We start from the raw sequence: 26,552 nt of genomic DNA, 5'->3' as shown, positions 1-26,552 counted from the left end.
CAACAATTAGAGGACGTCTAACTTGTTTTTGCAGCAATTGTCATGTGATGTGATATGGCCAGAAGTTGTGATGAATGATGAATGATATATTGTGATGTATGAGATCATGTTCTTGTAATAGGAATCACGACTTGCATGTCGATGAGTATGACAACCGGCAGGAGCCATAGGAGTTGTCTTTATTTTTGTATGACCTACGTGTCACTGAAGAACGCCATGTAAATTACTTTACTTTATTGCTAAACGCATTAGGCATAGAAGTAGAAGTAGTCGTTGGCGTGACAACTTCATGAAGACACAATGATGAAGATCATGATGATGGAGATCATGGTGTCATGCCGGTGACGAAGATGATCATGGAGCCCCGAAGATGGAGATCGAAGGAGCTATATAATATTGGCCATATCATGTCACTATATATAATTGCATGTGATGTTTATTATGTTTTATGCATCTTGTTTACTTAGAACGGCGGTAGTAAATAAGTGTTGGGGAACGTAGTAATTTCAAAAAAATTCGTACGCACACGCAAGATCATGGTGATGGCATAGCAACGAGAGGGGAGAGTGTTGTCCACGTACCCTCGTAGACCGTAAGCAGAAGCGTTAGCACAACGCGGTTGATGTAGTCGTACGTCTTCACGATCCGACCGATCCAAGCACCGAACGTACGGCACCTCCGAGTTCAGCACACGTTCAGCTCGATGACGATCCCCGGGGTCCGATACAGCAAAGCTTTGGGGATGAGTTCGGTCAGCACGACGGCATGGTGATGATGATGATGTTCTACCGGCGCAGGGCTTCGCCTAAACTCCGCGACGATATGACCGAGGTGGAATATGGTGGACGGGGGCACCGCACACGGCTAAGGAACGATCCGTAGATCAACTTGTGTGTCTATGGGGTGCCCCCCGCCCCCGTATATAAAGGATCCAGGGGGGAGGAGGCGGCCGGCCAAGGAGGGCGCGCCAAGGGGGGGAGTCCTACTCCCACCGGGAGTAGGACTCCCTTCTTTCCTAGTTGGAATAGGAGAAGGGGGAAGGAGGAGGAAGAGGGGAAGGAAAGGGGGGGGCGCCGCCCCCCTTCCCTTGTCCTATTCGGACTAGGAAGGGGAGGGGCGCGCGCCCCCTCCTGCCTCCTTCCCTCTTCTCCCTCGAGGCCCATGTAGGCCCAATAACCCCCCAGGGGGTTCCGGTAACCTCCCGGTGCTCCGGTAAAATGCCGATTTCACCCAGAACGATTCCGATGTCCAAATATAGGCTTCCAATATATCAATCTTTATGTCTCGACCATTTAGAGACTCCTCGTTACGTCCGTGATCACATCCGGGACTCCGAACAAACTTCGGTACATCAAAACTTATAAACTCATAATAAAACTGTCATCGTAACGTTAAGCGTGCGGACCCTACGGGTTCGAGAACTATGTAGACATGACCTAGAAATATTCTCGGTCAATAACCAATAGCGGAACCTGGATGCTCATATTGGTTCCTACATATTCTACGAAGATCTTTATCGGTCAAACCGCATAACAACATACGTTGTTCCCTTTGTCATCGGTATGTTACTTGCCCGAGATTTAATCGTCGGTATCCAATACCTAGTTCAATCTCGTTACCGGAAAGTCTCTTTACTCGTTCCGTAATGCATTATCCCGTAACCAACTCATTTGGTCACATTGCTTGCAAGGCTTATAATGATGTGCATTTACCGAGAGGGCCCAGAGATACCTCTCCGACAATCGGAGTGACAAAACCTAATCTCGAAATACGCCAACTCAACATGTACCTTCGGAGACACCTGTAGTACTCCTTTATAATCACCCAGTTACGTTGTGACGTTTGGTAGTACCCAAAGTGTTCCTCCGGTAAACGGGAGTTGCATAATCTCATAGTTATAGGAACATGTATAAGTCATGAAGAAAGCAGTAGCAACATACTAAACAATCAAGTGCTAAGGCTAACGGAATGGGTCAAGTCAATCACATCATTCTCCTAATGATGTGATCCCGTTAATCAAATGACAACTCTTTTGTCCATGGTTAGGAAACATAACCATCTTTGATAAACGAGCTAGTCAAGTAGAGGCATACTAGTGACTATATGTTTGTCTATGTATTCACACATGTATCATGTTTTTGGTTAATACAATTCTAGCATGAATAATAAACATTTATCATGATATAAGGAAATAAATAATAACTTTATTATTGCCTCTAGGGCATATTTCCTTCAGTCTCCCACTTGCGCTAGAGTCAATAATCTAGTTCACATCATCATGTGATTCAACACCAATATTCACATCTGTATGTGATTAACACCCATAGTTCACATCGTCATGTGACCAACACCCAAAGGGTTTACTAGAGTCAATAATCTAGTTCACATAGCTGTGTGGCTAACACCCAAAGAGTACTAAGGTGTGATCATGTTTTGCTCGTGAGAGAAGCTTAGTCAACGGGTCTGTCATATTCAGAGCCGTATGTATTTTGCAAATATTCTATGTCTACAATGCTCTGTACGGACCTACTCTAGCTAATTGCTCCCACTTTCAATATATATCCAGACTGAGACTTAGAGTCATCTGGATCAATATAAAAGTTTGCATTGATCCAGATGACTCTAAGTCTCAGTCTGGATATATATTGAAAGTGGGAGCAATTAGCTAGAGTAGGTCCGTACAGAGCATTGTAGACATAGAATATTTGCAAAATACATACGGCTCTGAATATGACAGACCCGTTGACTAAGCTTCTCTCACGAGCAAAACATGATCACACCTTAGTACTCTTTGGGTGTTAGCCACACAGCTATGTGAACTAGATTATTGACTCTAGTAAACCCTTTGGGTGTTGGTCACATGACGATGTGAACTATGGGTGTTAATCACATACAGATGTGAATATTGGTGTTGAATCACATGATGATGTGAACTAGATTATTGACTCTAGCGCAAGTGGGAGACTGAAGGAAATATGCCCTAGAGGCAATAATAAAGTTATTATTTATTTCCTCATATCATGATAAATGTTTATTATTCATGCTAGAATTGTATTAACCAGAAACATGATACATGTGTGAATACATAGACAAACATATAGTCACTAGTATGCCTCTACTTGACTAGCTCGTTAACCAAAGATGGTTATGTTTCCTAACCATAGACATGTGTTGTCATTTGATTAATGGGATCACATCATTAGAAGAATGATGTGATTGACAGGACCCATTCCGTTAGCATAGCACTTGATCGTTTAGTATATTGCTATTGCTTTCTTCATGACTTATACATGTTCCTGTAACTATGAGAATTATGCAACTCCCGTTTACCGGAGGAACACTTTGGGTACTACCAAACGTCACAACGTAACTGGGTGATTATAAAGGAGTACTACAGGTGTCTCCGAAGGTACATGTTGAGTTGGCGTATTTCGAGATTAGGTTTTGTCACTCCGATTGTCGGAGAGGTATCTCTGGGCCCTCTCGGTAATGCACATCATTATAAGCCTTGCAAGCAATGTGACCAAATGAGTTGGTTACGGGATGATGCATTACGGAACGAGTAAAGAGACTTGCCGGTAACGAGATTGAACTAGGTATTGGATACCGACGATCAAATCTCGGGCAAGTAACATACCGATGACAAAGGGAACAACGTATGTTGTTATGCGGTTTGACCGATAAAGATCTTCGTAGAATATGTAGGAACCAATATGGGCATCCAGGTTCCGCTATTGGTTATTGACCGAGAATAGTTCTAGGTCATGTCTACATAGTTCTCGAACCCGTAGGGTCCGCACGCTTAACGTTACGATGACAGTTTTATTATGAGTTTATAAGTTTTGATGTACCGAAGTTTGTTCGGAGTCCCGGATGTGATCACGGACGTAACGAGGAGTCTCGAAATGGTCGAGACATAAAGATTGATATATTGGAAGCCTATATTTGGACATCGGAATCGTTCCGGGTGAAATCGGCATTTTACCGGAGCACCGGGAGGTTACCGGAACCCCCCGGGGGTTATTGGGCCTACATGGGCCTCGAGGGAGAAGAGGGAAGGAGGCAGGAGGGGGCCGCGCGCCCCTCCCCTTCCTAGTCCGAATAGGACAAGGGAAGGGGGGCGGCGCCCCCCCTTTCCTTCCCCTCTTCCTCCTCTTTCCCCCCTTCTCCTATTCCAACTAGGAAAGAAGGGAGTCCTACTCCCGGTGGGAGTAGGACTCCCCCCTTGGCGCGCCCTCCTTGGCCGGCCGCCTCCTCCCCCCTGGCTCCTTTATATACGGGGGCGGGGGGCACCCCATAGACACACAAGTTGATCTACGGATCGTTCCTTAGCCGTGTGCGGTGCCCCCCTCCACCATATTCCACCTCGGTCATATCGTCGCGGAGTTTAGGCGAAGCCCTGCGCCGGTAGAACATCATCATCGTCACCACGCCGTCGTGCTGACGGAACTCATCCCCGAAGCTTTGCTGGATCGGAGCCCGGGGATCGTCATCGAGCTGAACGTGTGCTGAACTCGGAGGTGCCGTACGTTCGGTGCTTGGATCGGTCGGATCGTGAAGACGTACGACTACATCAACCGCGTTGTGCTAACGCTTCCGCTTACGGTCTACGAGGGTACGTGGACAACACTCTCCCCTCTCGTTGCTATGCCATCACCATGATCTTGCGTGTGCGTAGGAATTTTTTGAAATTACTACGTTCCCCAACAGTGGCATCCGAGCCTAGGTTTTATGCGTTGATGTTATATGCACGAGTAGAACACAAGTGAGTTGTGGGCGATACAAGTCATACTGCTTACCAGCATGTCATACTTTGGTTCGGCGGTATTGTGAGATGAAGCGGCCCGGACCGACATTACGCGTACGCTTACGCGAGACTGGTTTCACCGTTGCGAGCACTCGTGCTTAAAGGTGGCTGGCGGGTGTCTGTCTCTCTCACTTTAGCTGAATCGAGTGTGGCTACGCCCGGTCCTTGCGAAGGTTAAAACAGCACCAACTTGACGAACTATCGTTGTGGTTTTTATGCGTAGGTAAGAACGGTTCTTGCTAAAGCCCGTAGCAGCCACGTAAAATTTGCAACAACAAAGTAGAGGACGTCTAACTTGTTTTTGCAGGGCATGTTGTGATGTGATATGGTCAAGACGTGATGCTATATTTATTGTATGAGATGATCATGTTTTGTAACCGAAGTTATCGGCAACTGGCAGGAGCCATATGGTTGTCGCTTTATTGTATGAAATGCAAACGCCCTGTAATTGCTTTACTTTATCTCTAAGCGGTAGCGATAGTCGTAGAAGCAATAGATGGCGTAACGACAACGATGCTACGATGGAGATCAAGGTGTCGCGCCGGTGACGATGGTGATCACGACGGTGCTTCGAAGATGGAGATCACAAGCACAAGATGATGATGGCCATATCATATCACTTATATTGATTGCATGTGATGTTTATCCTTTATGCATCTTATCTTGCTTTGATTGACGGTAGCATTTTAAGATGATCTCTCACTAATAATCAAGAAGTGTTCTCCCTGAGTATGCACCGTTGCGAAAGTTCTTCGTGCTGAGACACCACGTGATGATCGGGTGTGATAGGCTCTACGTTCAAATACAACGGGTGCAAAACAGTTGCACACGCGGAATACTCAGGTCATACTTGACGAGCCTAGCATATACAGATATGGCCTCGGAACACGGAGACCGAAAGGTCGAGCGTGAATCATATAGTAGATATGATCAACATAGTGATGTTCACCATTGAAACTACTCCATCTCACGTGATGATCGGACATGGTTTAGTTGATTTGGATCACGTGATCACTTAGATGACTAGAGAGATGTCTGTCTAAGTGGGAGTTCTTAAGTAATATGATTAATTGAACTTAAATTTATCATGAACTTAGTACCTGATAGTATTTTGCTTGTCTATGTTTGTTTGTAGATAGATGGCTCGTGCTGTTGTTCCGTTGAATTTTAATGCGTTCCTTGAGAAAGCAAAGTTGAAAGATGATGGTAGCAATTACACGGACTGGGTCCGTAACCTGAGGATTATCCTCATTGCTGCACAGAAAAGTTACGTCCTGGAAGCACCGCTGGGTGCCAGGCCTGCTGCTGATGCAACTGACGACGTTAAGAACGTCTGGCAGAGCAAAGCTGATGACTACTCGATAGTTCAGTGTGCCATGCTTTACGGCTTAGAACCGGGTCTTCAACGACGTTTTGAACGTCATGGAGCATATGAGATGTTCCAGGAGTTGAAGTTAATATTTCAAGCAAATGCCCGGATTGAGAGATATGAAGTCTCCAATAAGTTCTATAGCTGCAAGATGGAGGAGAATAGTTCTGTCAGTGAACATATACTCAAAATGTCTGGGTATAATAATCACTTGATTCAACTGGGAGTTAATCTTCCTGATGATAGTGTCATTGACAGAATTCTTCAATCACTGCCACCAAGCTACAAGAGCTTCGTGATGAACTATAATATGCAAGGGATGAACAAGACTATTCCCGAGCTCTTCGCGATGCTAAAAGCCGCGGAGGTAGAAATCAAGAAGGAGCATCAAGTGTTGATGGTTAACAAGACCACCAGTTTCAAGAAAAAGGGCAAAGGGAAGAAGAAGGGGAACTTCAAAAAGAACAGCAAGCAAGTTGCTGCTCAAGAGAAGAAACCCAAGTCTGGACCTAAGCCTGAAACTGAGTGCTTCTACTGCAAGCAGACTGGACACTGGAAGCGGAACTGCCCCAAGTATTTGGCGGATAAGAAGGATGGCAAAGTGAACAAAGGTATATGTGATATACATGTTATTGATGTGTACCTTACTAATGCTCGCAGTAGCACCTGGGTATTTGATACTGGTTCTGTTGCTAATATTTGCAACTCGAAACAGGGACTACGGATTAAGCGAAGATTGGCTAAGGACGAGGTGACGATGCGCGTGGGAAATGGTTCCAAAGTCGATGTGATCGCGGTCGGCACGCTACCTCTACATCTACCATCGGGATTAGTTTTAGACCTAAATAATTGTTATTTGGTGCCAGCGTTAAGCATGAACATTATATCTGGATCTTGTTTGATGCGAGACGGTTATTCATTTAAATCAGAGAATAATGGTTGTTCTATTTATATGAGTAATATCTTTTATGGTCATGCACCCTTGAAGAGTGGTCTATTTTTATTGAATCTCGATAGTAGTGATACACATATTCATAGTGTTGAAACCAAAAGATGCAGAGTTAATAATGATAGTGCAACTTATTTGTGGCACTGCCGTTTAGGTCATATCGGTGTAAAGCGCATGAAGAAACTCCATACTGATGGGCTTTTGGAATCACTTGATTATGAATCACTTGGTACTTGCGAACCGTGCCTCATGGGCAAGATGACTAAAACGCCGTTCTCCGGAACTATGGAGCGAGCAACTGATTTGTTGGAAATCATACATACTGATGTTTGTGGTCCAATGAATGTTGAGGCTCGCGGCGGGTATCGTTATTTTCTCACCTTCACAGATGATTTGAGCAGATATGGGTATATCTACTTGATGAAACACAAGTCTGAAACATTTGAAAAGTTCAAAGAATTTCAGAGTGAAGTAGAAAATCATCGTAACAGGAAAATAAAATTTCTACGATCTGATCGTGGAGGAGAATATTTGAGTTACGAGTTTGGTCTACACTTGAAACAATACGGAATAGTTTCGCAACTCACGCCACCCGGAACACCACAACGAAATGGTGTGTCCGAACGTCGTAATCGTACTTTACTAGATATGGTGCGATCTATGATGTCTCTTACTGATTTACCGCTATCGTTTTGGGGTTATGCTTTAGAGACGGCCGCATTCACGTTAAATAGGGCACCATCAAAATCCGTTAAGACGACGCCTTATGAACTGTGGTTTGGCAAGAAACCAAAGTTGTCGTTTCTTAAAGTTTGGGGCTGCGATGCTTATGTGAAGAAACTTCAACCAGATAAGCTCGAACCCAAATCGGAGAAATGTGTCTTCATAGGATACCCAAAAGAGACTATTGGGTACACCTTCTATCACAGATCTGAGGGCAAGATTTTCGTTGCTAAAATCGGATCCTTTCTAGAGAAGGAGTTTCTCTCGAAAGAAGTGAGTGGGAGGAAAGTAGAACTTGATGAGATAACTGTATCTACTCCCTTATTGGAAAGTAGTTCATCACAAGAACCGGTTCCTGTGACAACTACACCAATTAGTGAGGAAGCTAATGATATTGATCATGAAACTTCAGATCAAGTTTCTACTGAACCTCGTAGGTCTACCAGAGTAAGATCCGCACCAGAGTGGTACGGTAATCCAATTCTGGAAGTCATGTTGCTTGACCATGATGAACCTACGAACTATGAGGAAGCGATGATGAGCCCAGATTCCGCAAAATGGCTAGAGGCCATGAAATCTGAGATGGGATCCATGTATGAAAACAAAGTATGGACTTTGGTTGACTTGCCCGATGATCGGCAAGCCATTGAGAATAAATGGATCTTTAAGAAGAAGACTGACGCTGATGGTAATATAACTGTCTATAAAGCTCGACTTGTTGCGAAAGGTTTTCGACAAGTTCAAGGGGTTGACTACGATGAGACTTTCTCACCCGTAGCGATGCTTAAGTCTGTCCGAATCATGTTAGCTATTGCTGCATTTCATAATTATGAAATTTGGCAAATGGATGTCAAAACTGCATTCTTGAATGGATTTCTGGAAGAAGAGTTGTATATGATGCAGCCAGAAGGTTTTGTAGATCCAAAAGGTGCTAACAAAGTGTGCAAGCTCCAGCGTTCCATTTATGGACTGGTGCAAGCATCTCGGAGTTGGAATAAACGCTTTGATAGTGTGATCAAAGCATATGGTTTTATACAGACTTTTGGAGAAGCCTGTATTTACAAGAAAGTGAGTGGGAGCTCTGTAGCATTTCTGATATTATATGTAGATGACATATTATTAATTGGAAATGATATAGAATTTCTGGATAGCATAAAGGGATACTTGAATAAAAGTTTTTCAATGAAAGACCTCGGTGAAGCTGCTTACATATTGGGCATCAAGATCTATAGAGATAGATCAAGACGCTTAATAGGACTTTCACAAAGCACATACCTTGATAAAATTTTGAAAAAGTTCAAAATGGATCAGGCAAAGAAAGGGTTCTTGCCCGTACTACAAGGTGTGAAGTTGAGTCAAACTCAATGCCCGACCACAGCAGAAGATAGAGAGAAAATGAAAGATGTTCCCTATGCTTCAGCCATAGGCTCTATCATGTATGCAATGCTGTGTACCAGACCTGACGTATGCTTAGCAATAAGCTTGGCAGGAAGGTACCAAAGTAATCCAGGAGTGGATCACTGGACAGCGGTCAAGAACATCCTGAAATACCTGAAAAGGACTAAGGATATGTTTCTCGTATATGGAGGTGACAAAGAGCTAGTCGTAAATGGTTACGTCGATGCAAGCTTTGACACTGATCCGGACGATTCTAAATCGCAAACCGGATACGTGTTTTTATTAAACGATGGAGTTGTAAGTTGGTGCAGTTCTAAACAAAGCGTCGTGGCGGGATCTACATGTGAAGCGGAGTACATAGCTGCTTCAGAAGCAGCAAATGAAGGAGTCTAGATGAAGGAGTTCATTTCCGATCTAGGTGTCATACCTAGTGCATCGGGACCAATGAAAATCTTCTGTGACAATACTGGTGCAATTGCCTTGGCAAAGGAATCCAGATTTCACAAGAGGACCAAGCACATCAAGAGACGCTTCAATTCCATTCGGGACCAAGTCCAAGTGGGAGACATAGAGATTTGCAAGATACATACGGATCTGAATGTTGCAGACCCGTTGACTAAGCCACTCTCACGAGCAAAACATGATCAGCACCAAGACTCCATGGGTGTTAGAATCATTACTATGTAATCTAGATTATTGACTCTAGTGCAAGTGGGAGACTGAAGGAAATATGCCCTAGAGGCAATAATAAAGTTATTATTTATTTCCTCATATCATGATAAATGTTTATTATTCATGCTAGAATTGTATTAACCGGAAACATGATACATGTGTGAATACATAGACAAACATATAGTCACTAGTATGCCTCTACTTGACTAGCTCATTAATCAAAGATGGTTATGTTTCCTAACCATAGACATGTGTTGTCATTTGATTAATGGGATCACATCATTAGAAGAATGATGTGATTGACATGACCCATTCCGTTAGCCTAGCACTTGATCGTTTAGTATATTGCTATTGCTTTCTTCATGACTTATACATGTTCCTGTAACTATGAGAATATGCAACTCCCGTTTACCGGAGGAACACTTTGGGTACTACCAAACGTCACAACGTAACTGGGTGATTATAAAGGAGTACTACAGGTGTCTCCGAAGGTACATGTTGAGTTGGCGTATTTCGAGATTAGGTTTTGTCACTCCGATTGTCGGAGAGGTATCTCTGGGCCCTCTCGGTAATGCACATCTTATAAGCCTTGCAAGCAATGTGACCAAATGAGTTGGTTACGGAATGATGCATTACGGAACGAGTAAAGAGACTTGCCGGTAACGAGATTGAACTAGGTATTGGATACCGACGATCAAATCTCGGGCAAGTAACATACCGATGACAAAGGGAACAACGTATGTTGTTATGCGGTTTGACCGATAAAGATCTTCGTAGAATATGTAGGAACCAATATGGGCATCCAGGTTCCGCTATTGGTTATTGACCGAGAATAGTTCTAGGTCATGTCTACATAGTTCTCGAACCCGTAGGGTCCGCACGCTTAACGTTACGATGACAGTTTTATTATGAGTTTATAAGTTTTGATGTACCGAAGTTTGTTCGGAGTCCCGGATGTGATCACGGACGTAACGAGGAGTCTCGAAATGGTCGAGACATAAAGATTGATATATTGGAAGCCTATATTTGGACATCGGAATCGTTCCGGGTGAAATCGGCATTTTACCGGAGCACCGGGAGGTTACCGGAACCCCCCGGGGGTTATTGGGCCTACATGGGCCTCGAGGGAGAAGAGGGAAGGAGGCAGGAGGGGGCCGCGCGCCCCTCCCCTTCCTAGTCCGAATAGGACAAGGGAAGGGGGGCGGCGCCCCCCCTTTCCTTCCCCTCTTCCTCCTCTTTCCCCCCTTCTCCTATTCCAACTAGGAAAGAAGGGAGTCCTACTCCCGGTGGGAGTAGGACTCCCCCCTTGGCGCGCCCTCCTTGGCCGGCCGCCTCCTCCCCCCTGGCTCCTTTATATACGGGGGCGGGGGGCACCCCATAGACACACAAGTTGATCTACGGATCGTTCCTTAGCCGTGTGCGGTGCCCCCCTCCACCATATTCCACCTCGGTCATATCGTCGCGGAGTTTAGGCGAAGCCCTGCGCCGGTAGAACATCATCATCATCACCATGCCGTCATGCTGACGGAACTCATCCCCGAAGCTTTGCTGGATCGGAGCCCGGGGATCGTCATCGAGCTGAACGTGTGCTGAACTCGGAGGTACCGTACGTTCGGTGCTTGGATCGGTCGGATCGTGAAGACGTACGACTACATTAACCGCGTTGTGCTAACGCTTCCGCTTACGGTCTACGAGGGTACGTGGACAACACTCTCCCCTCTCGTTGCTATGCCATCACCATGATCTTGCGTGTGCGTAGGAAATTTTTTGAAATTACTACGTTCCCCAACACGAACATGAGTCGTATGGAAGATACGATCAACATGGAGATGTTCACCGATGATGACTAGTCCGTCTCACGTGATGATCGAACACGGCCTAGTCGACTCGGATCGTGTAACACTTAGATGACTAGAGGGATGTCTAATCTGAGTGGGAGTTCATTAAATAATTTGATTAGATGAACTTAATTATCATGAACTTAGTCTAAAACTTTTGCAAAATATGTCTTGTAGATCAAATGGCCAACGCTCATGTCAACATGAACTTCAATGCGTTCCTAGAGAAAACCAAGCTGAAAGATGATGGCAGCAACTATTCGGACTGGGTTCGGAACCTGAGGATCATCCTCATAGCAGCCAAGAAAGATTATGTCCTAGATGCACCGCTAGGTGAAGCACCCATCCCAGAGAACCAGGATGTTATGAACACTTGGCAATCACGTGCTGATGATTACTCCCTCGTTCAGTGCGGCATGCTTTACAGCTTAGAACCGGGGCTCCAAAAGCGTTTTGAGAAGCACGGAGCATATGAGATGTTCGAGGAGCTGAAAATGGTTTTCCAAGCTCATGCCCGGGTTGAGAGATATGAAGTCTCCGACAAGTTCTATAGTTGTAAGATGGAGGAAAACAGTTCTGTCAGTGAGCAAATACTCAAAATGTCTGGGTTGCACAACCGCCTGTCCCAGTTGGAGATCAATCTCCTGGAAGAGGTGGTCATTGACAGAATCCTTCAGTCGCTCCCACCGAGCTATAAGAGCTTTGTGTTGAACTACAATATGCAGGGGATGGTAAAGACCATTCCTGAAGTATTCTCAATGCTGAAGTCAGCAGAGGTTGAAATCAAGAAAGAACATCAAGTGTTGATGGTCAATAAGACCACTAAGTTCAAGAAGGCCAAGGGTAAGGAGAACTTCAAGAAGGACGGCAAAGATGTTGCCGCGCCCGGTAAGCCAGTTGCCGGGAAGAAGTCAAAGAATGGACCCAAGCCTGAGACTGAGTGCTTTTATTGCAAGGGGAAGGGTCACTAGAAGCGGAACTGCCCCAAATACTTAACGGACAAGAAGGCCGGCAACACTAAAGGTGTATTTGATATACATGTAATTTATGTGTACCTTACCAGTACTCGTAGTAACTCCTGGGTATTTGATACCGGTGCCGTTGCTCACATTTGTAACTCACAGCAGGAGCTGCGGAATAAGCGGAGACTGGCGAAGGACGAGGTGACGATGCGCGTCGGCAATGGTTCCAAGGTCGATGTGATCGCCGTCGGCATGCTACCTCTACATTTACCTACGGGATTAGTTTTAAACCTTAATAATTGTTATTTAGTGCCAAGTTTGAGCATGAACATTGTATCTGGATCTCGTTTGATACGAGATGGCTACTCATTTAAATCGAGAATAATGGTTGTTCTATTTATATGAGAGATATGTTTTATGGTCATGCCCCGATGGTCAATGGTTTATTCTTAATGAATCTCGAGCGTAATGTTACACATATTCATAGTGTGAATACCAAAAGATGTAAAGTTGATAACGATAGTCCCACATACTTGTGGCACTGCCGCCTTGGTCACATTGGTGTCAAGCGCATGAAGAAGCTCCATGCTGATGGACTTTTAGAGTCTCTCGATTATGAATCATTTGACACATGCGAACCATGCCTCATGGGCAAAATGACCAAGACCCCGTTCTCCGGAACAATGGAGCGAGCAACCAACTTATTGGAAATCATACATACTGATGTGTGCGGTCCAATGAGTGTTGAGGCTCGCGGAGGATATCGTTATGTTCTCACTCTCACTGATGACTTGAGTAGATATGGGTATGTCTACTTGATGAAACACAAGTCTGAGACCTTTGAAAAGTTCAAGGAATTTCAGAATGAAGTAGAGAATCAACGTGACCGAAAGATAAAGTTCTTACGATCGGATCGTGGAGGAGAATATTTAAGTCACGAATTTGGTACACACTTAAGAAAATGTGGAATCGTTTCACAACTCACGCCGCCTGGAACACCTCAGCGTAACGGTGTGTCCGAATGTCGTAATCGCACTCTATTGGATATGGTGCGATCTATGATGTCTCTTACAGATTTACCGCTATCATTTTGGGGATACGCTCTAGAGACAGCTACATTCACTTTAAATAGGGCACCGTCTAAATCCGTTGAGACGACACCGTATGAATTATGGTTTGGGAAGAAACCTAAGCTGTCGTTTCTGAAAGTTGGGGATGCGATGCTTATGTCAAGAAACTTCAACCTGAAAAGCTCGAACCCAAGTCGGAAAAATGCGTCTTCATAGGATACCCTAAGGAAACCATTGGGTATACCTTCTACTTAAGATCCGAAGGCAAGATCTTTGTTGCCAAGAACGGATCCTTTCTGGAAAAAGAGTTTCTCTCGAAAGGAGTAAGTGGGAGGAAAGTAGAACTCGATGAAGTACTACCTCTTGAACCGGAAAGTAGTGCAGCTCAGGAAAACGTTCCTGTGGTGCCTACATTGAATGGAGAGGAAATTAATGATGATGATCAAGGTACTTCCGATCAAGTTGCTACTGAACTTCGTAGGTCCACAAGGACACGTTCCACACCAGAGTGGTATGGCAACCCTGTCCTGGAAATCGTGTTGTTAGACAACGGTGAACCTTCGAACTATGAAGAAGCGATGGCGGGCCCAGATTCCAACAAATGGCTAGAATCCATGAAATCTGAGATAGAATCCATGTATGAAAACAAAGTATGGACTTTGACTGACTTGCCCGATGATCGGCGAGCGATTGAAAATAAATGGATCTTTAAGAAGAAGATGGACGCGGATGGTAATGTCACCATCTATAAAGCTCGAATTGTCGCTAAGGGTTATCGGCAAGTTCAAGGGATTGACTACGATGAGACTTTCTCTCCCGTAGCTAAGCTTAAGTCCGTCCGAATCATGTTAGCAATTGCCACATACTATGATTATGAGATATGGCAGATGGACGTCAAAACAGCATTCCTTAATGGGCATCCTAAGGAAGAACTGTATATGATGCAGCCAGAGGGTTTTGTCGATCCTAAGAATGCTAACAAAGTATGCAAGCTCCAGCGATCCATTTATGGGCTGGTGCAAGCATCTCGGAGTTGGAACACTCGCTTTGATGAGATGATCAAAGCGTTTGGGTTTATGCAGACTTATGGAGAAGCCTGCGTTTACAAGAAAGTGAGTGGGAGCTCTGTAGCATTTCTCATATTATATGTAGATGACATACTTTTGATGGGAAATGATATAGAATTCTTGGACAGCATTAAGGCCTACTTGAATAAGTGTTTTTCAATGAAGGACCTTGGAGAAGCTGCATATATATTAGGCATCAAGATCTATAGGGATAGATCGAGACGCCTCATAGGTCTTTCACAAAGCACATACCTTGATAAGATTTTGAAGAAGTTCAAAATGGATCAGTCCAAGAAAGAGTTCTTGCCTGTACTGCAAGGTGTGAGATTGAGCTCGGCTCAATGCCCGACCACGGCAAAAGATAAAGAAGAGATGAGCGTCATCCCCTATGCCTCAGCCATAGGATCTATTATGTATGCCATGCTGTGTACCAGACCTAATGTAAACCTTGCCGTAAGTTTGGTAGGAAGGTACCAAAGTAATCCCGGCAAGGAACACTGGACAGCGGTCAAGAATATCCTAAAGTACCTGAAAAGGACAAAGGACATGTTTCTCGTTTATGGAGTGACGAAGAGCTCGTCGTAAAGGGTTACGTCGATGCTAGCTTCGACACAGATCTGGATGACTCTAAGTCACAAACCGGATACATGTATATGTTGAATGGTGGAGCAGTAAGCTGGTGCAGCTGCAAGTAGAGCGTCATAGCGGGATCTACATGTGAAGCGGAGTACATGGCAGCCTCGGAGGCAGCGCATGAAGCAATCTGGGTGAAGGAGTTCATCACCGACCTAGGAGTCATACCCAATGCGTCGGGGCCGATCAAACTCTTCTGTGACAACACTGGAGCTATTGCCCTTGCCAAGGAGCCCAGGTTTCACAAGAAGACCAGGCACATCAAGCGTCGCTTCAACTCCATCCGTGAAAATGTTCAAGATGGAGACATAGGTATTTGCAAAGTGCATACGGATCTGAATGTCGCAGATCCGTTGACTAAACCTCTCTCACGAGCAAAACATGATCAACACCAGAACTCTATGGGTGTTCGATTCATCACAATGTAACTAGATTATTGACTCTAGTGCAAGTGGGAGACTGTTGGAAATATGCCCTAGAGGCAATAATAAAAGTATTATTATTATATTTCCTTGTTCATGATAATTGTCTTTTATTCATGCTATAATTGTATTATCCGGAAATCGTAATACACGTGTGAATACATAGACCACAATACGTCCCTAGTAAGCCTCTAGTTGACTAGCTCGTTGGTCAACAGATAGTCATGGTTTCCTGACTATGGACATTAGATGTCATTGACAACGGGATCACGTCATTAGGAGAATGACGTGATGGACAAGACCCAATCCTAGGCATAGCACAAGATCGTGTAGTTCGTTTTGCTAGAGCTTTTCCAATGTCAAGTATCTCTTCCTTAGACCATGAGATCGTGTAACTCCCGGATACCGTAGGAGTGCTTTGGGTGTACCAAACGTCACAACATAACTGGGTGACTATAAAGGTGCACTACAGGTATCTCCGAAAGTGTTTGTTGGGTTGACATGGATCGAGACTGGGATTAGTCACTCCGTATGACGGAGAGGTATCTCTGGGCCCACTCGGTAATGCATCATCATAATGAGCTCAAAGTGACCAAGTGTTTGGTCACGAGATCATGCATTACGGTACGAGTAAAGTGACTTGCCGGTAACGAGACTGAACGAGGTATTGGGATACCGACGATCGAGTCTCGGGCAAGTAATGTACCGATTGACAAAGGGAATTGCATACGGGGTTGATTGAATCCTTGACATCGTGGTTCATCCGATGACATCATCGAGGAGCATGTGGGAGCCAACATGGGTATCCATATCCCGCTGTTGGTTATTGACCGGAGAGCCATCTCGGTCATGTCTGCATGTCTCCCGAACCCGTAGGGTCTACACACTTAAGGTTCGGTGACGCTACGGTTATTAGGAAGACTTGTATGTGATTACCGAATGTTGTTCGGAGTCCCGGATGAGATCCCGAACGTCACGAGGAGTTCCGGAAGGGTCCGGAGGTGAAGATTTATATATGGGAAGTTGTCATGCGGACACTGGAAAGTTTCGGGGGCATATCGATATTGTACCGGGGCCACCGGAGGGGTTCCGGGGGTCCATCGGGAGGGGCCACCCCTCTTGGTGGGCCACATGGGCCGCGTGGGGCAGGGAACCAGCCCCTGGAGGGCTGGGCACCCCCCCTTGGGCCCATGCGCCTAGGGTTGGGGGGGAACCCTAAAGGGGGCGCCCCCCTTTGCTTGGGGGGCAAGCCCCCTCCCTGGCCGCCGCCCCCCCCCCCCTCTAGATCTCATCTAGAGGGGGCCGGCCCCCTTCCCCCTTCCCCTATAAATAGAGGGGTGAGGGGAGGGCTGAACACCTGATCCAAGGCGCAGCCCCTCCCCTCCCCAACACCTCTCCTCCTCTGTTAAGTGCTTGGCGAAGCCCTGTCGGAGTACTGCCTCCCAACACCACGCCGTCGTGCTGCTGCTGGAGCCTTCTTCCTCAACCTCTCCTTCCCCCTTGCTGGATCAAGAAGGAGGAGACGTCGTCCGTACCGTATGTGTGTTGAACGCAGAGGTGCTGTCCGTTCAGCACTTGGTCATCGGTGATTTGAATCACGGCGAGTACGACTCCATCATCACCGTTCCCTTGAACGCTTCCGCACGCGATCTACAAGTGGTATGTAGATGCAATCTCTCTCCCATGACTCGTTGCTTAGATGAACTCATACATGGATCTTGGTGAAACCGTAGGAAAATTTTTAATTTTCTGCAATGTTCCTCAACAGTGTCCACGCATCATGTTAGCAGGAGCACCGCCGGAGCCGGTGGCCAGCACACACGTCGTCCGAGCACCTCTGGCGTCTGGCCTCCAGCACGAAGTAGCCAAGAACGACATGTTAGGTAGCAATAAATGAACGTGGGGCATGGATGGGCAGTCATTTACCAAAAATTGAAAAGATTCATATACGGGAGTGAATACATGCAACTTTTCCAATCTCGAGGATGACTGACGGCATAGATATCAAGAGTAGCTGAGCTCAGGCTCCAAATTGGATATCCCTACAAGGAGAGCAGCGTTTTGGCTCCCGAGCTCATATGCTCCTGCTATCTGTACCATTCAATAGAGCCTCGTGATCTGAGCCAAATTCCATTTTGTGGGAATATGCACAGTGTATACGCAGAGGAATACATGATGATCTGACATGTACCAGGTACAGAAGGCCCAACTGTCAGCCCCTCAGCACCCACCCCCGTCCTCTCTCTCTCTCTGGAATAATTGGCGAATTTCGTGACAGATCTGAGCGTCTGGTGCCCGTCCTTGTTGCGTGCAGCCATTGTCCGCTAAGTCAAAGCAAGGTTATCTTCTTTGGCTTCAGGCGTCAAGACTCGCATACGGCATGCTAGACGGCAGCGCAACACCGACGTCTGACGATATCAATCAGTGGCGGATGCTAACTGCCCTGTAACCCGGGATGTACCACAACGAGGCTTGGAGAATGGAGCGCAGCCGCACAGTGCGTGAGCCTGGTGAAACTCAGGTACTCAGCTGCCCATCGGCGATAGCAGACTGTCGACGCGGATGTGCCACGCGAGTCTGTCCTTCGCATCAGCTGTAAATCTGTAATGTCTTCGCCATCACCGTCGACCTCCAGCCTGAACACATGGTGCTGCCTTCGCACAGCGTCGGCGGCGGCTAGCAGCGTGGAACACGCCTTGCAGGTCTCTCGCGTCACGGTGAACAACCCAGCACGAGTGCCTCCACTCGGCAGCGTGCCAGCGTCCGTGTCCACGCATCATGTCAGCAGGAGCACCACCGGAGCCGGTGGCCAGCACACACGTCGTCCGAGCACCTCTGGCGTCTGGCCTCCAGCACGAAGTAGTCAAGAACGACATGTTAGGTAGCAATAAATGAACGTGGGGCATGGATGGGCAGTCATTTACCAAAAATTGAAAAGATTCATATACGGGAGTGAATACATGCAACTTTTCCAATCTCGAGGATGACTGACGGCATAGATATCAAGAGTAGCTGAGCTCGGGCTCCAAATTGGATATCCCTACAAGGAGAGCAACGTTTTGGCTCCTGAGCTCATATGCTCCTGCTATATGTACCATTCAATAGAGCCTCGTGATCTGAGCCAAATTCCATTTTGTGGGAATACGCACAGTGTATACGCAGAGGAATACATGATGATCTGACATGTACCAGGTACAGAAGGCCCAACTGTCAGCCCCTCAGCACCCACCCCCGTCCTCTCTCTCTCTCTCTGGAATAATTGGCGAATTTGGTGACAGATCTGAGCGTCTGGTGCCCGTCCTTGTCGCGTGCAGCCATTGTCCGCTAAGTCAAAGCAAGGTTATCTTCTTTGGCTTCAGGCGTCAAGACTCGCATACGGCATGCTAGACGGCAGCGCAACACCGACGTCTGATGATATCAATCAGTGGCGGCTGCTAACTGCCCTGTAACCCGGGATGTACCACAACGAGGCTTGGAGAATGGAGCGCAGCCGCGTAGTGCGTGAGCCTGGTGAAACTCAGGTACTCAGCTGCCCATCGGCGATAGCAGACTGTCGACGCGGATGTGCCACGCGAGTCTGTCCTTCGCATCAGCTGTAAATCTGTAATGTCTTCGCCATCACCGTCGACCTCTAGCCTGAACACATGGTGCTGCCTTCGCACAGCGTCGGCGGCGGCTAGCAGCGTGGAACACGCCTTGCAGGTCTCTCGCGTCACGGTGAACAACCCAGCACGAGTGCCTCCACTCGGCAGCGTGCCAGCGTCCGTGTCCACGCATCATGTCAGCAGGAGCACCGCCGGAGCCGGTGGCCAGCACACACGTCGTCCGAGCACCTCTGGCGTCTGGCCTCCAGCACGAAGTAGTCAAGAACGACATGTTAGGTAGCAATAAATGAACGTGGGGCATGGATGGGCAGTCATTTACCAAAAATTGAAAAGATTCATATACGCGAGTGAATACATGCAACTTTTCCAATCTCGAGGATGACTGATGGCATAGATATCAAGAGTAGCTGAGCTCGGGCTCCAAATTGGATATCCCTACAAGGAGAGCAGCGTTTTGGCTCCCGGGCTCATATGCTCCTGCTATCTGTACCATTCAATAGAGCCTCGTGATCTGAGCCAAATTCCATTTTGTGGAAATACGCACAGTGTATACGCAGAGGAATACATGATGATCTGACATGTACCAGGTACAGAAGGCCCAACTGTCAGCCCCTCAGCACCCACCCCCGTCCTCTCTCTCTCTCTGGAATAACTGGCGAATTTGGTGACAGATCTGAGCGTCTGGTGCCCGTCCTTGTCGCGTGCAGCCATTGTCCGCTAAGTCAAAGCACGGTTATCTTCTTTGGCTTCAAGCGTCAAGACTCGCATACGGCATGCTAGACGGCAGCGCAACACCGACGTCTGATGATATCAATCAGTGGCGGCTGCTAACTGCCCTGTAACCCGGGATGTACCACAACGAGGCTTGGAGAATGGAGCGCAGCCGCGCAGTGCGTGAGCCTGGTGAAACTCAGGTACTCAGCTGCCCATCGGCGATAGCAGACTGTCGACGCGGATGTGCCACGCGAGTCTGTCCTTCGCATCCGCTGTAAATCTGTAATGTCTTCGCCATCACCGTCGACCTCCAGCCTAAACACATGGTGCTGCCTTCGCACAGCGTCGGCGGCGGCTAGCAGCATGGAACACGCCTTGCAGGTCTCTCGCGTCACGGTGAACAACCCAGCACGAGTGCCTCCACTCGGCAGCGTGCCAGCGTCCGTGTCCACGCATCATGTCAGCAGGAGCACCGCCGGAGCCGGTGGCCAGCACACACGTCGTCCGAGCACCTCTGGCGTCTGGCCTCCAGCACGAAGTAGTCAAGAACGACATGTTAGGTAGCAATAAATGAACGTGGGGCATGGATGGGCAGTCATTTACCAAAAATTGAAAAGATTCATATACGGGAGTGAATACATGCAACTTTTCCAATCTCGAGGATGACTGACGGCATAGATATCAAGAGTAGCTGAGCTCGGGCTCCAAATTGGATATCCCGAATAAATCGATCTATCAACTTCTTTGGCTTGAATAAGCTTTACTGCCACACTTGAGTCCATCTCTATGAATATAGGAAGATCACTTCTCCGCAAAGAAAAGGAGAGACCCTCCATGCATGCACACGACTCCGCTTCAAGAGCATCTCTACATAAAAACAATTCCCTACATGCCGAGAAAACAATATTGCCCATTTTGTCCCTGAGCACCATACCCGCTCCGGCAGAGCCCTCTTCAGAAAATGAGCCATCGGTATTCAGTTTTACCCATCCTGAATAAGGAGGCAGCCAAGATTCAGTAGATGGTTTGAAGATGAATGTATGAGAATAGGGCGAGTGATGATTTCGTCGAAAAGTTGGAACGGTTTCTTCGGCAAACGAAGGATGTGTTGTCCATGTCGTAGATGTGACAACACGTGAATGGTAAGAACAAAAGATGAAATTTCAATATCATTTGGTGAAGAGGGTTTTTTTACTGATGGTTATACATGTTGGACATCACATGGTGAGGATCTGGCGGGCCATGACGATACCGAAGATGACAGTGGCACATGTCATGCTCACGATGAGCGAGATGCTGACAACGACATGTACTGGGTGGACAGGAAGATGAATGAAATCCATAAGATGAGAATGAGAAAAATCAAAGGTAGTGAGAATATAAGTGAGATGTTGGATGACGTGCATGATCAGGTGGTGCAAGACAGAAAATCCAAATGAGGTAGAAAAGTTTGAGCAATTATCCGTGGAACTGTAAACCCCTTTGTATCCTAGTAGCGACGAAAAATTCTAAAGATCAAAACAATCCACAAATTAGCCCAACAAAAATGTCGACACATTGTTAAAAATCTTGCAAAGGTTTGGCCAAAGGCAGCAAGTTGCCTAAGTAGACCTCATAAATGTTTTTAACAAATTATTATTTTGTAGTAAAAAGTAAATATTTGTAGGGATATCCAATTTGGAGCCCGAGCTCAGCTACTCTTGATATCTATGCCGTCAGTCATCCTCGAGATTGGAGAAGTTGCATGTATTCATTCCCGTATATGAATCTTTTCAATTTTTGGTAAATGACTGCCCATCCATGCCCCACGTTCATTTATTGCTACCAGGCTCACGCACTGCGCGGCTGCGCTCCATTCTCCAAGCCTCGTTGTGGTACATCCCGGGTTACAGGGCAGTTAGCAGCCACCACTGATTGATATCGTCAGACGTCGGTGTTGCGCTGCCGTCTAGCATGCCGTATGCGAGTCTTGACGCCTGAAGCCAAAGAAGATAACCTTGCTTTGACTTAGCGGACAATGGCTGCACGCGACAAGGATGGGCACCAGACGCTCAGATCTGTCACCAAATTCGCCAATTATTCCAGAGAGAGAGGGGACGGGGGTGGGTGCTGAGGGGCTGACAGTTGGGCCTTCTGTACCTGGTACATGTCAGGTCATCATGTATTCCTCTGCGTATACACTGTGCGTATTCCCACAAAATGGAATTTGGCTCAGATCACGAGGCTCTATTGAATGGTACAGATAGCAGGAGCATATGAGCTCGGGAGCCAAAACGCTGCTCTCGATTTATTCTTCTTTAGTTACAGAAATTAGACATCTTTTGAGTCTTCGTGAATCTTGTAGTACTCATATTTCTCGATCCCAAAATAGGGTTAGTGACAGTTTAGCAATTATTGCTCGTACCAAAGGTAGAACCATGACATGGTTAGGTTCTTTTTTTTTTTGCGAATAGACATGGTTAGGTTCTGGTCGTGAGGAAACTGTCCAGCTAGCTGTTGTTGGTTGTAATTCTATGAGTTGAGTAATACAAGTTTTTCACGCGCAAAAAAGAACCCCATGTACACCAAATACATATAGTTAGCACTTCCACATCGTGTGTGAGAGAAAATATCTTTATCATATTTATATAATATAATTGCAACAAATTCGGTCGTGAAAAATGGTTCTAATATGCTGAAGGTCTGGAAAGATATATTTAGGCATACAAGCATTAATATTCCATATGGATTTTTTGTTTTGTTTAAGTGTTAGTCTATGAAATATGTTTATCTTCTCCCGCAAAATAAATAAATGTGTTTATCTTCTCCGTCATGCCTTTTTTTTATAGAAGTTACACTATGCTGATTTTACCTCTTTTGACCAAACAACACATACTTCTATTAAAAAAACCTATATTGATCAATTCATCAATAAACAAATTATTTTTTAAATCACCCAATAAGAAACTATCACCTGAAACATTTTGTAAAGTAAACATCAACGGCTTATGTATAAGCAAAAGGCAAGAAACATACAAAATATAATTAAAAGAAGATGATAAACAAATAAATACAAGAGAAGAGATATAAAAAATATAAAAATAAAAGTACAAAAAAGAGAGAAGAGGGAATAGAAAGGAAAGTAAAAGACCAAAACAAAAATGATTATTGGGTAACCCAGCAAACGCAGAAGGGGAGTGAGGGCAGAGGATTTTCTTTTTAGAAAACATATTGTACTCACCAAAAAATTAAAAGCAAATCTCATGCAAATGACTCAGTATTGTTTTCGAATGCAAATGTCAAATAAAGATATTCAATTCAAAATATTATCTATAAACATGTTCCACTGTCTAATACATAACCGTGTAGACAGCAAAAAATGTTCCATACTTGAAAAAAATCCTGACATATGTGTTCAAATCACACAGCTGCACAAGGCTCATCACAAGATATCTACTTGAGCACAAAGCAAATCTACCACTATAGGGAGTCAGAGGCCACCATGCCAAAAACATCGCAAATCTTCCATATGCACAACAACCACAGCACTAGCTGAAAACCAATGCAATAACAACTTAGACAGTAACAACCATAATTACTTCAGACGATTACTGATGCTCTGCAGCTAACAGAGTAACCTAGTTCATGTAAAACAGACCATATTTGTAGGCACAGAAACAACCACGGTACTAGTTGAAAACCGATGCAGTTAACAAGTTGAATAGTAACCACCATAATGAGTTCAGGCATTAGTGCTGATAACCATACCAGTACTGCTAATGCATTTCATGGCTTGAATGGGTTCACTGAACACCATACCAACCAGTAACTACCATACATACCATGGTAAGATAGATAACATATGAGCAGCTTGCAAAATAACCACTGAACAATAACATCTATAGCACGGTCTGATAACCTGGTAGCAGCTTGCATAGAAATAACAGCAGTTCAGTCATGAGGGAAGAGCCATGCTGCCAGACGCATTTCATCGCCACGCTTCCATGAAATCTTTGGGTGAACAGAACTGAACCCGCCAGATCTTATGTCATAGGTGCCAAAAGAAGCGTTCTCCTTGTCATAGCCATACCCATACTCCATACAATTTTCCTCATCATCATCCAAGAACGAGATCTGATCACCTGCACCCAGGACCCCATACGGAGACAAGGACACAGCCCTGGAGCACCTTCGCCCTAGAAACAACACCTGGTTAGCCCCCACGGTAGACACACTGACCCACCGCGAATGCTCAAAGTCAGCCTTGAAAACCTCAAACGCACTCCATCCAGCAACAGCTTCACTATACAGCCCAGGTTCAGGAACCCGGCACACAATCGTCCTGCGTACCATCAGCAGTGCCCCACAGGATTCAACCAGGTAGAGCTTCTTGCAGAGCATAGTGTTGTTGGTGAACGCAATTGAATACCATGGATCACCCTTGATGGCTTGTCCAATACGAGAAACCTGTGGATCCCCGGTGCTATGGTCGTCGCTGATGTTCACGACAAGAAGGTTCTCGCCTTTGGTGAGGGCGTAGAGCTTGCCCTGGTAGAATGACATGTCTTCAAACCTCTTGCACCGATCGTACGCACGTACTGACCACGACAAGGCCCCTGGCTGGCACATTAGAATCTGACTGGTGTATCCAATGCCGACAAGGGCAGCAACAAGATTTGGTGAGCACACGACTAGCTTACTTATGTGCAGCTTGTCTGAGTCCTTCATATGCATCCATGTGACATAAGGGTCAGCTACTTTTGCCCCATGCTCATACGACCATTTAGCGACTGCATTTGGAGGCCGGAGTCGGACGCTGGAGAGAGGAGGGAGCGTCACTGTTTCCCTAGAGAAGGGATCAACCAGGAAGCACCCGTCGTCGCGGGGGAAGACAAGCCAGCTGCCGCAGGCACTCTGGTACCCGGCGAAGCCGCAGCCAGGGAAACGGAAGGGCTTGGTATAGGGGAGGCTGTAGAAGGTGCCATCAGGGAGCGCAAGCAGCGGCAGTGGCGGTGGCAGCAGCTGCTGCCTCGCGGCGGCACGCCACTGCGGGCACACTGACGCGAAGCGGGCACGGTCGGCGTGCGCGGGGAGCAGGCGGAGCACCAGGCCAGCCAGGTCGAGCGGGATGGACGACCACGACAGCGCCGGCGGCTGCAAATTGGGTTTCTTCTGTGCCACCACCGTCCCTGCAAAACAAAGAATCAACGGCATGAGTGAACGTTGCCTCGCTTTCCAACATTGCAGACACACCAAGAAGAATCACGGCGCGGCAGCATTTCCCTCGCGAAGTGGCAATGCGTCGAACACCTGGCGCTCATAGAAAGCGAACGCATCCGGAGCCCGGGACAGAAACCCAAACCCCACAGGCCACAGCATTACCTCCACGAGCGAACCACACCGCGGCGAAGCGGGCGCGGTTGGCGTACGAGTGGAGCAGGCGGAGCACCATGCCAGCCAGGTCGAGCGGGATGGACGACCATGACCGCACCGGCTGCCAGTGTGATATCTCCTCTGCCGCCATCGTCCCTGCAAGTGCAAAGAAACAACATCATCAGCGACCGCTGCCCTTTCATCGAACATCAACCATCCAACAGAACACAACGAGAAGAAACACGGCACAGCACCACCCCCAGCGCAGAGGCAATGCGTCGAACGGCTGGCGCGCATGCCCAGCGGACGCGGCGGGAGCCGAGACGGAAACCCAAACCAAGAACCGGGGCTAGCAAGAGAGGAAGAGGATGGCGCCAGAGAGCAGCGCCGTCCCGTTGCCGGAGCAGGCGTCGATCTGCCGTAAGCGCCTGATGGCCGGACGACCACGGCGGGCGTGGGGAGGAACACCCAAGGGCCAAGGCTCCAGCTTCCATGCCCCTCCGAGCGAGCGAGAAAAGCGGAAGAGGTGTCAGGAGAAGGGAGGATTCGGGTACCGGAGAGAGCAGCGCCGTCCTCCCGGTGCCGGAGCTGTGGTCGATTCGCGGTGGGCTGGCCGCCGCGCCGCTGCCGTCAGTGGAGTGTCGGGTGTTATTGTTTTTTTCTTCTTCTATAAAACACGAAGGCAAGAGGAGGTTGAAGGATCCTACAGAAAGACCAGTGTATTTGTTTTATTTTTTTGCATCGATGTATTTTATTTTTATTTATGCGGGGATGCATCGATGTATTTAGCCATAAAATTAAGTCTTTTTTAAAAGATGAAGAAACAAGAATGAAATGATGTCGACCATTTCTTTTCCCGAAAGATGTTCCCTTGCAATCCACCTGATATCATTGACGGGATAGCAATAAATCATCTGTCATGTCTACCGTCCCGACACGCCATAGGTTCAAGCACCAGATGGATCAACAAC

At 46.6% G+C, this 26,552-nt stretch overlaps 1 protein-coding gene across 1 annotated transcript; it reads right to left on the bottom strand.

Moving 5' to 3' along the window:
- Positions 1-23,786: 23,786 nt before the first annotated feature.
- LOC123146028 (F-box protein SKIP23) lies at positions 23,787-26,257 on the bottom strand. Its single transcript, XM_044565601.1, has 3 exons — positions 26,136-26,257; positions 25,591-25,737; positions 23,787-25,397 (listed from the first exon to the last, which is right to left on the bottom strand). Exons 2-3 carry the CDS (start codon positions 25,730-25,732, stop codon positions 24,160-24,162), a joined length of 1,380 nt encoding a protein of 459 aa, XP_044421536.1. The 5' UTR covers positions 25,733-25,737; positions 26,136-26,257; the 3' UTR covers positions 23,787-24,159.
- Positions 26,258-26,552: the final 295 nt, after the last annotated feature.

The sequence above is a fragment of the Triticum aestivum genome, chromosome 1B (assembly GCF_018294505.1).
Source record: "Triticum aestivum cultivar Chinese Spring chromosome 1B, IWGSC CS RefSeq v2.1, whole genome shotgun sequence".
Lineage (NCBI taxonomy): Eukaryota > Viridiplantae > Streptophyta > Magnoliopsida > Poales > Poaceae > Triticum > Triticum aestivum.
Note: the sequence above shows the minus strand (reverse complement) of the source record. Positions and strands in the feature narration are given on the sequence as shown.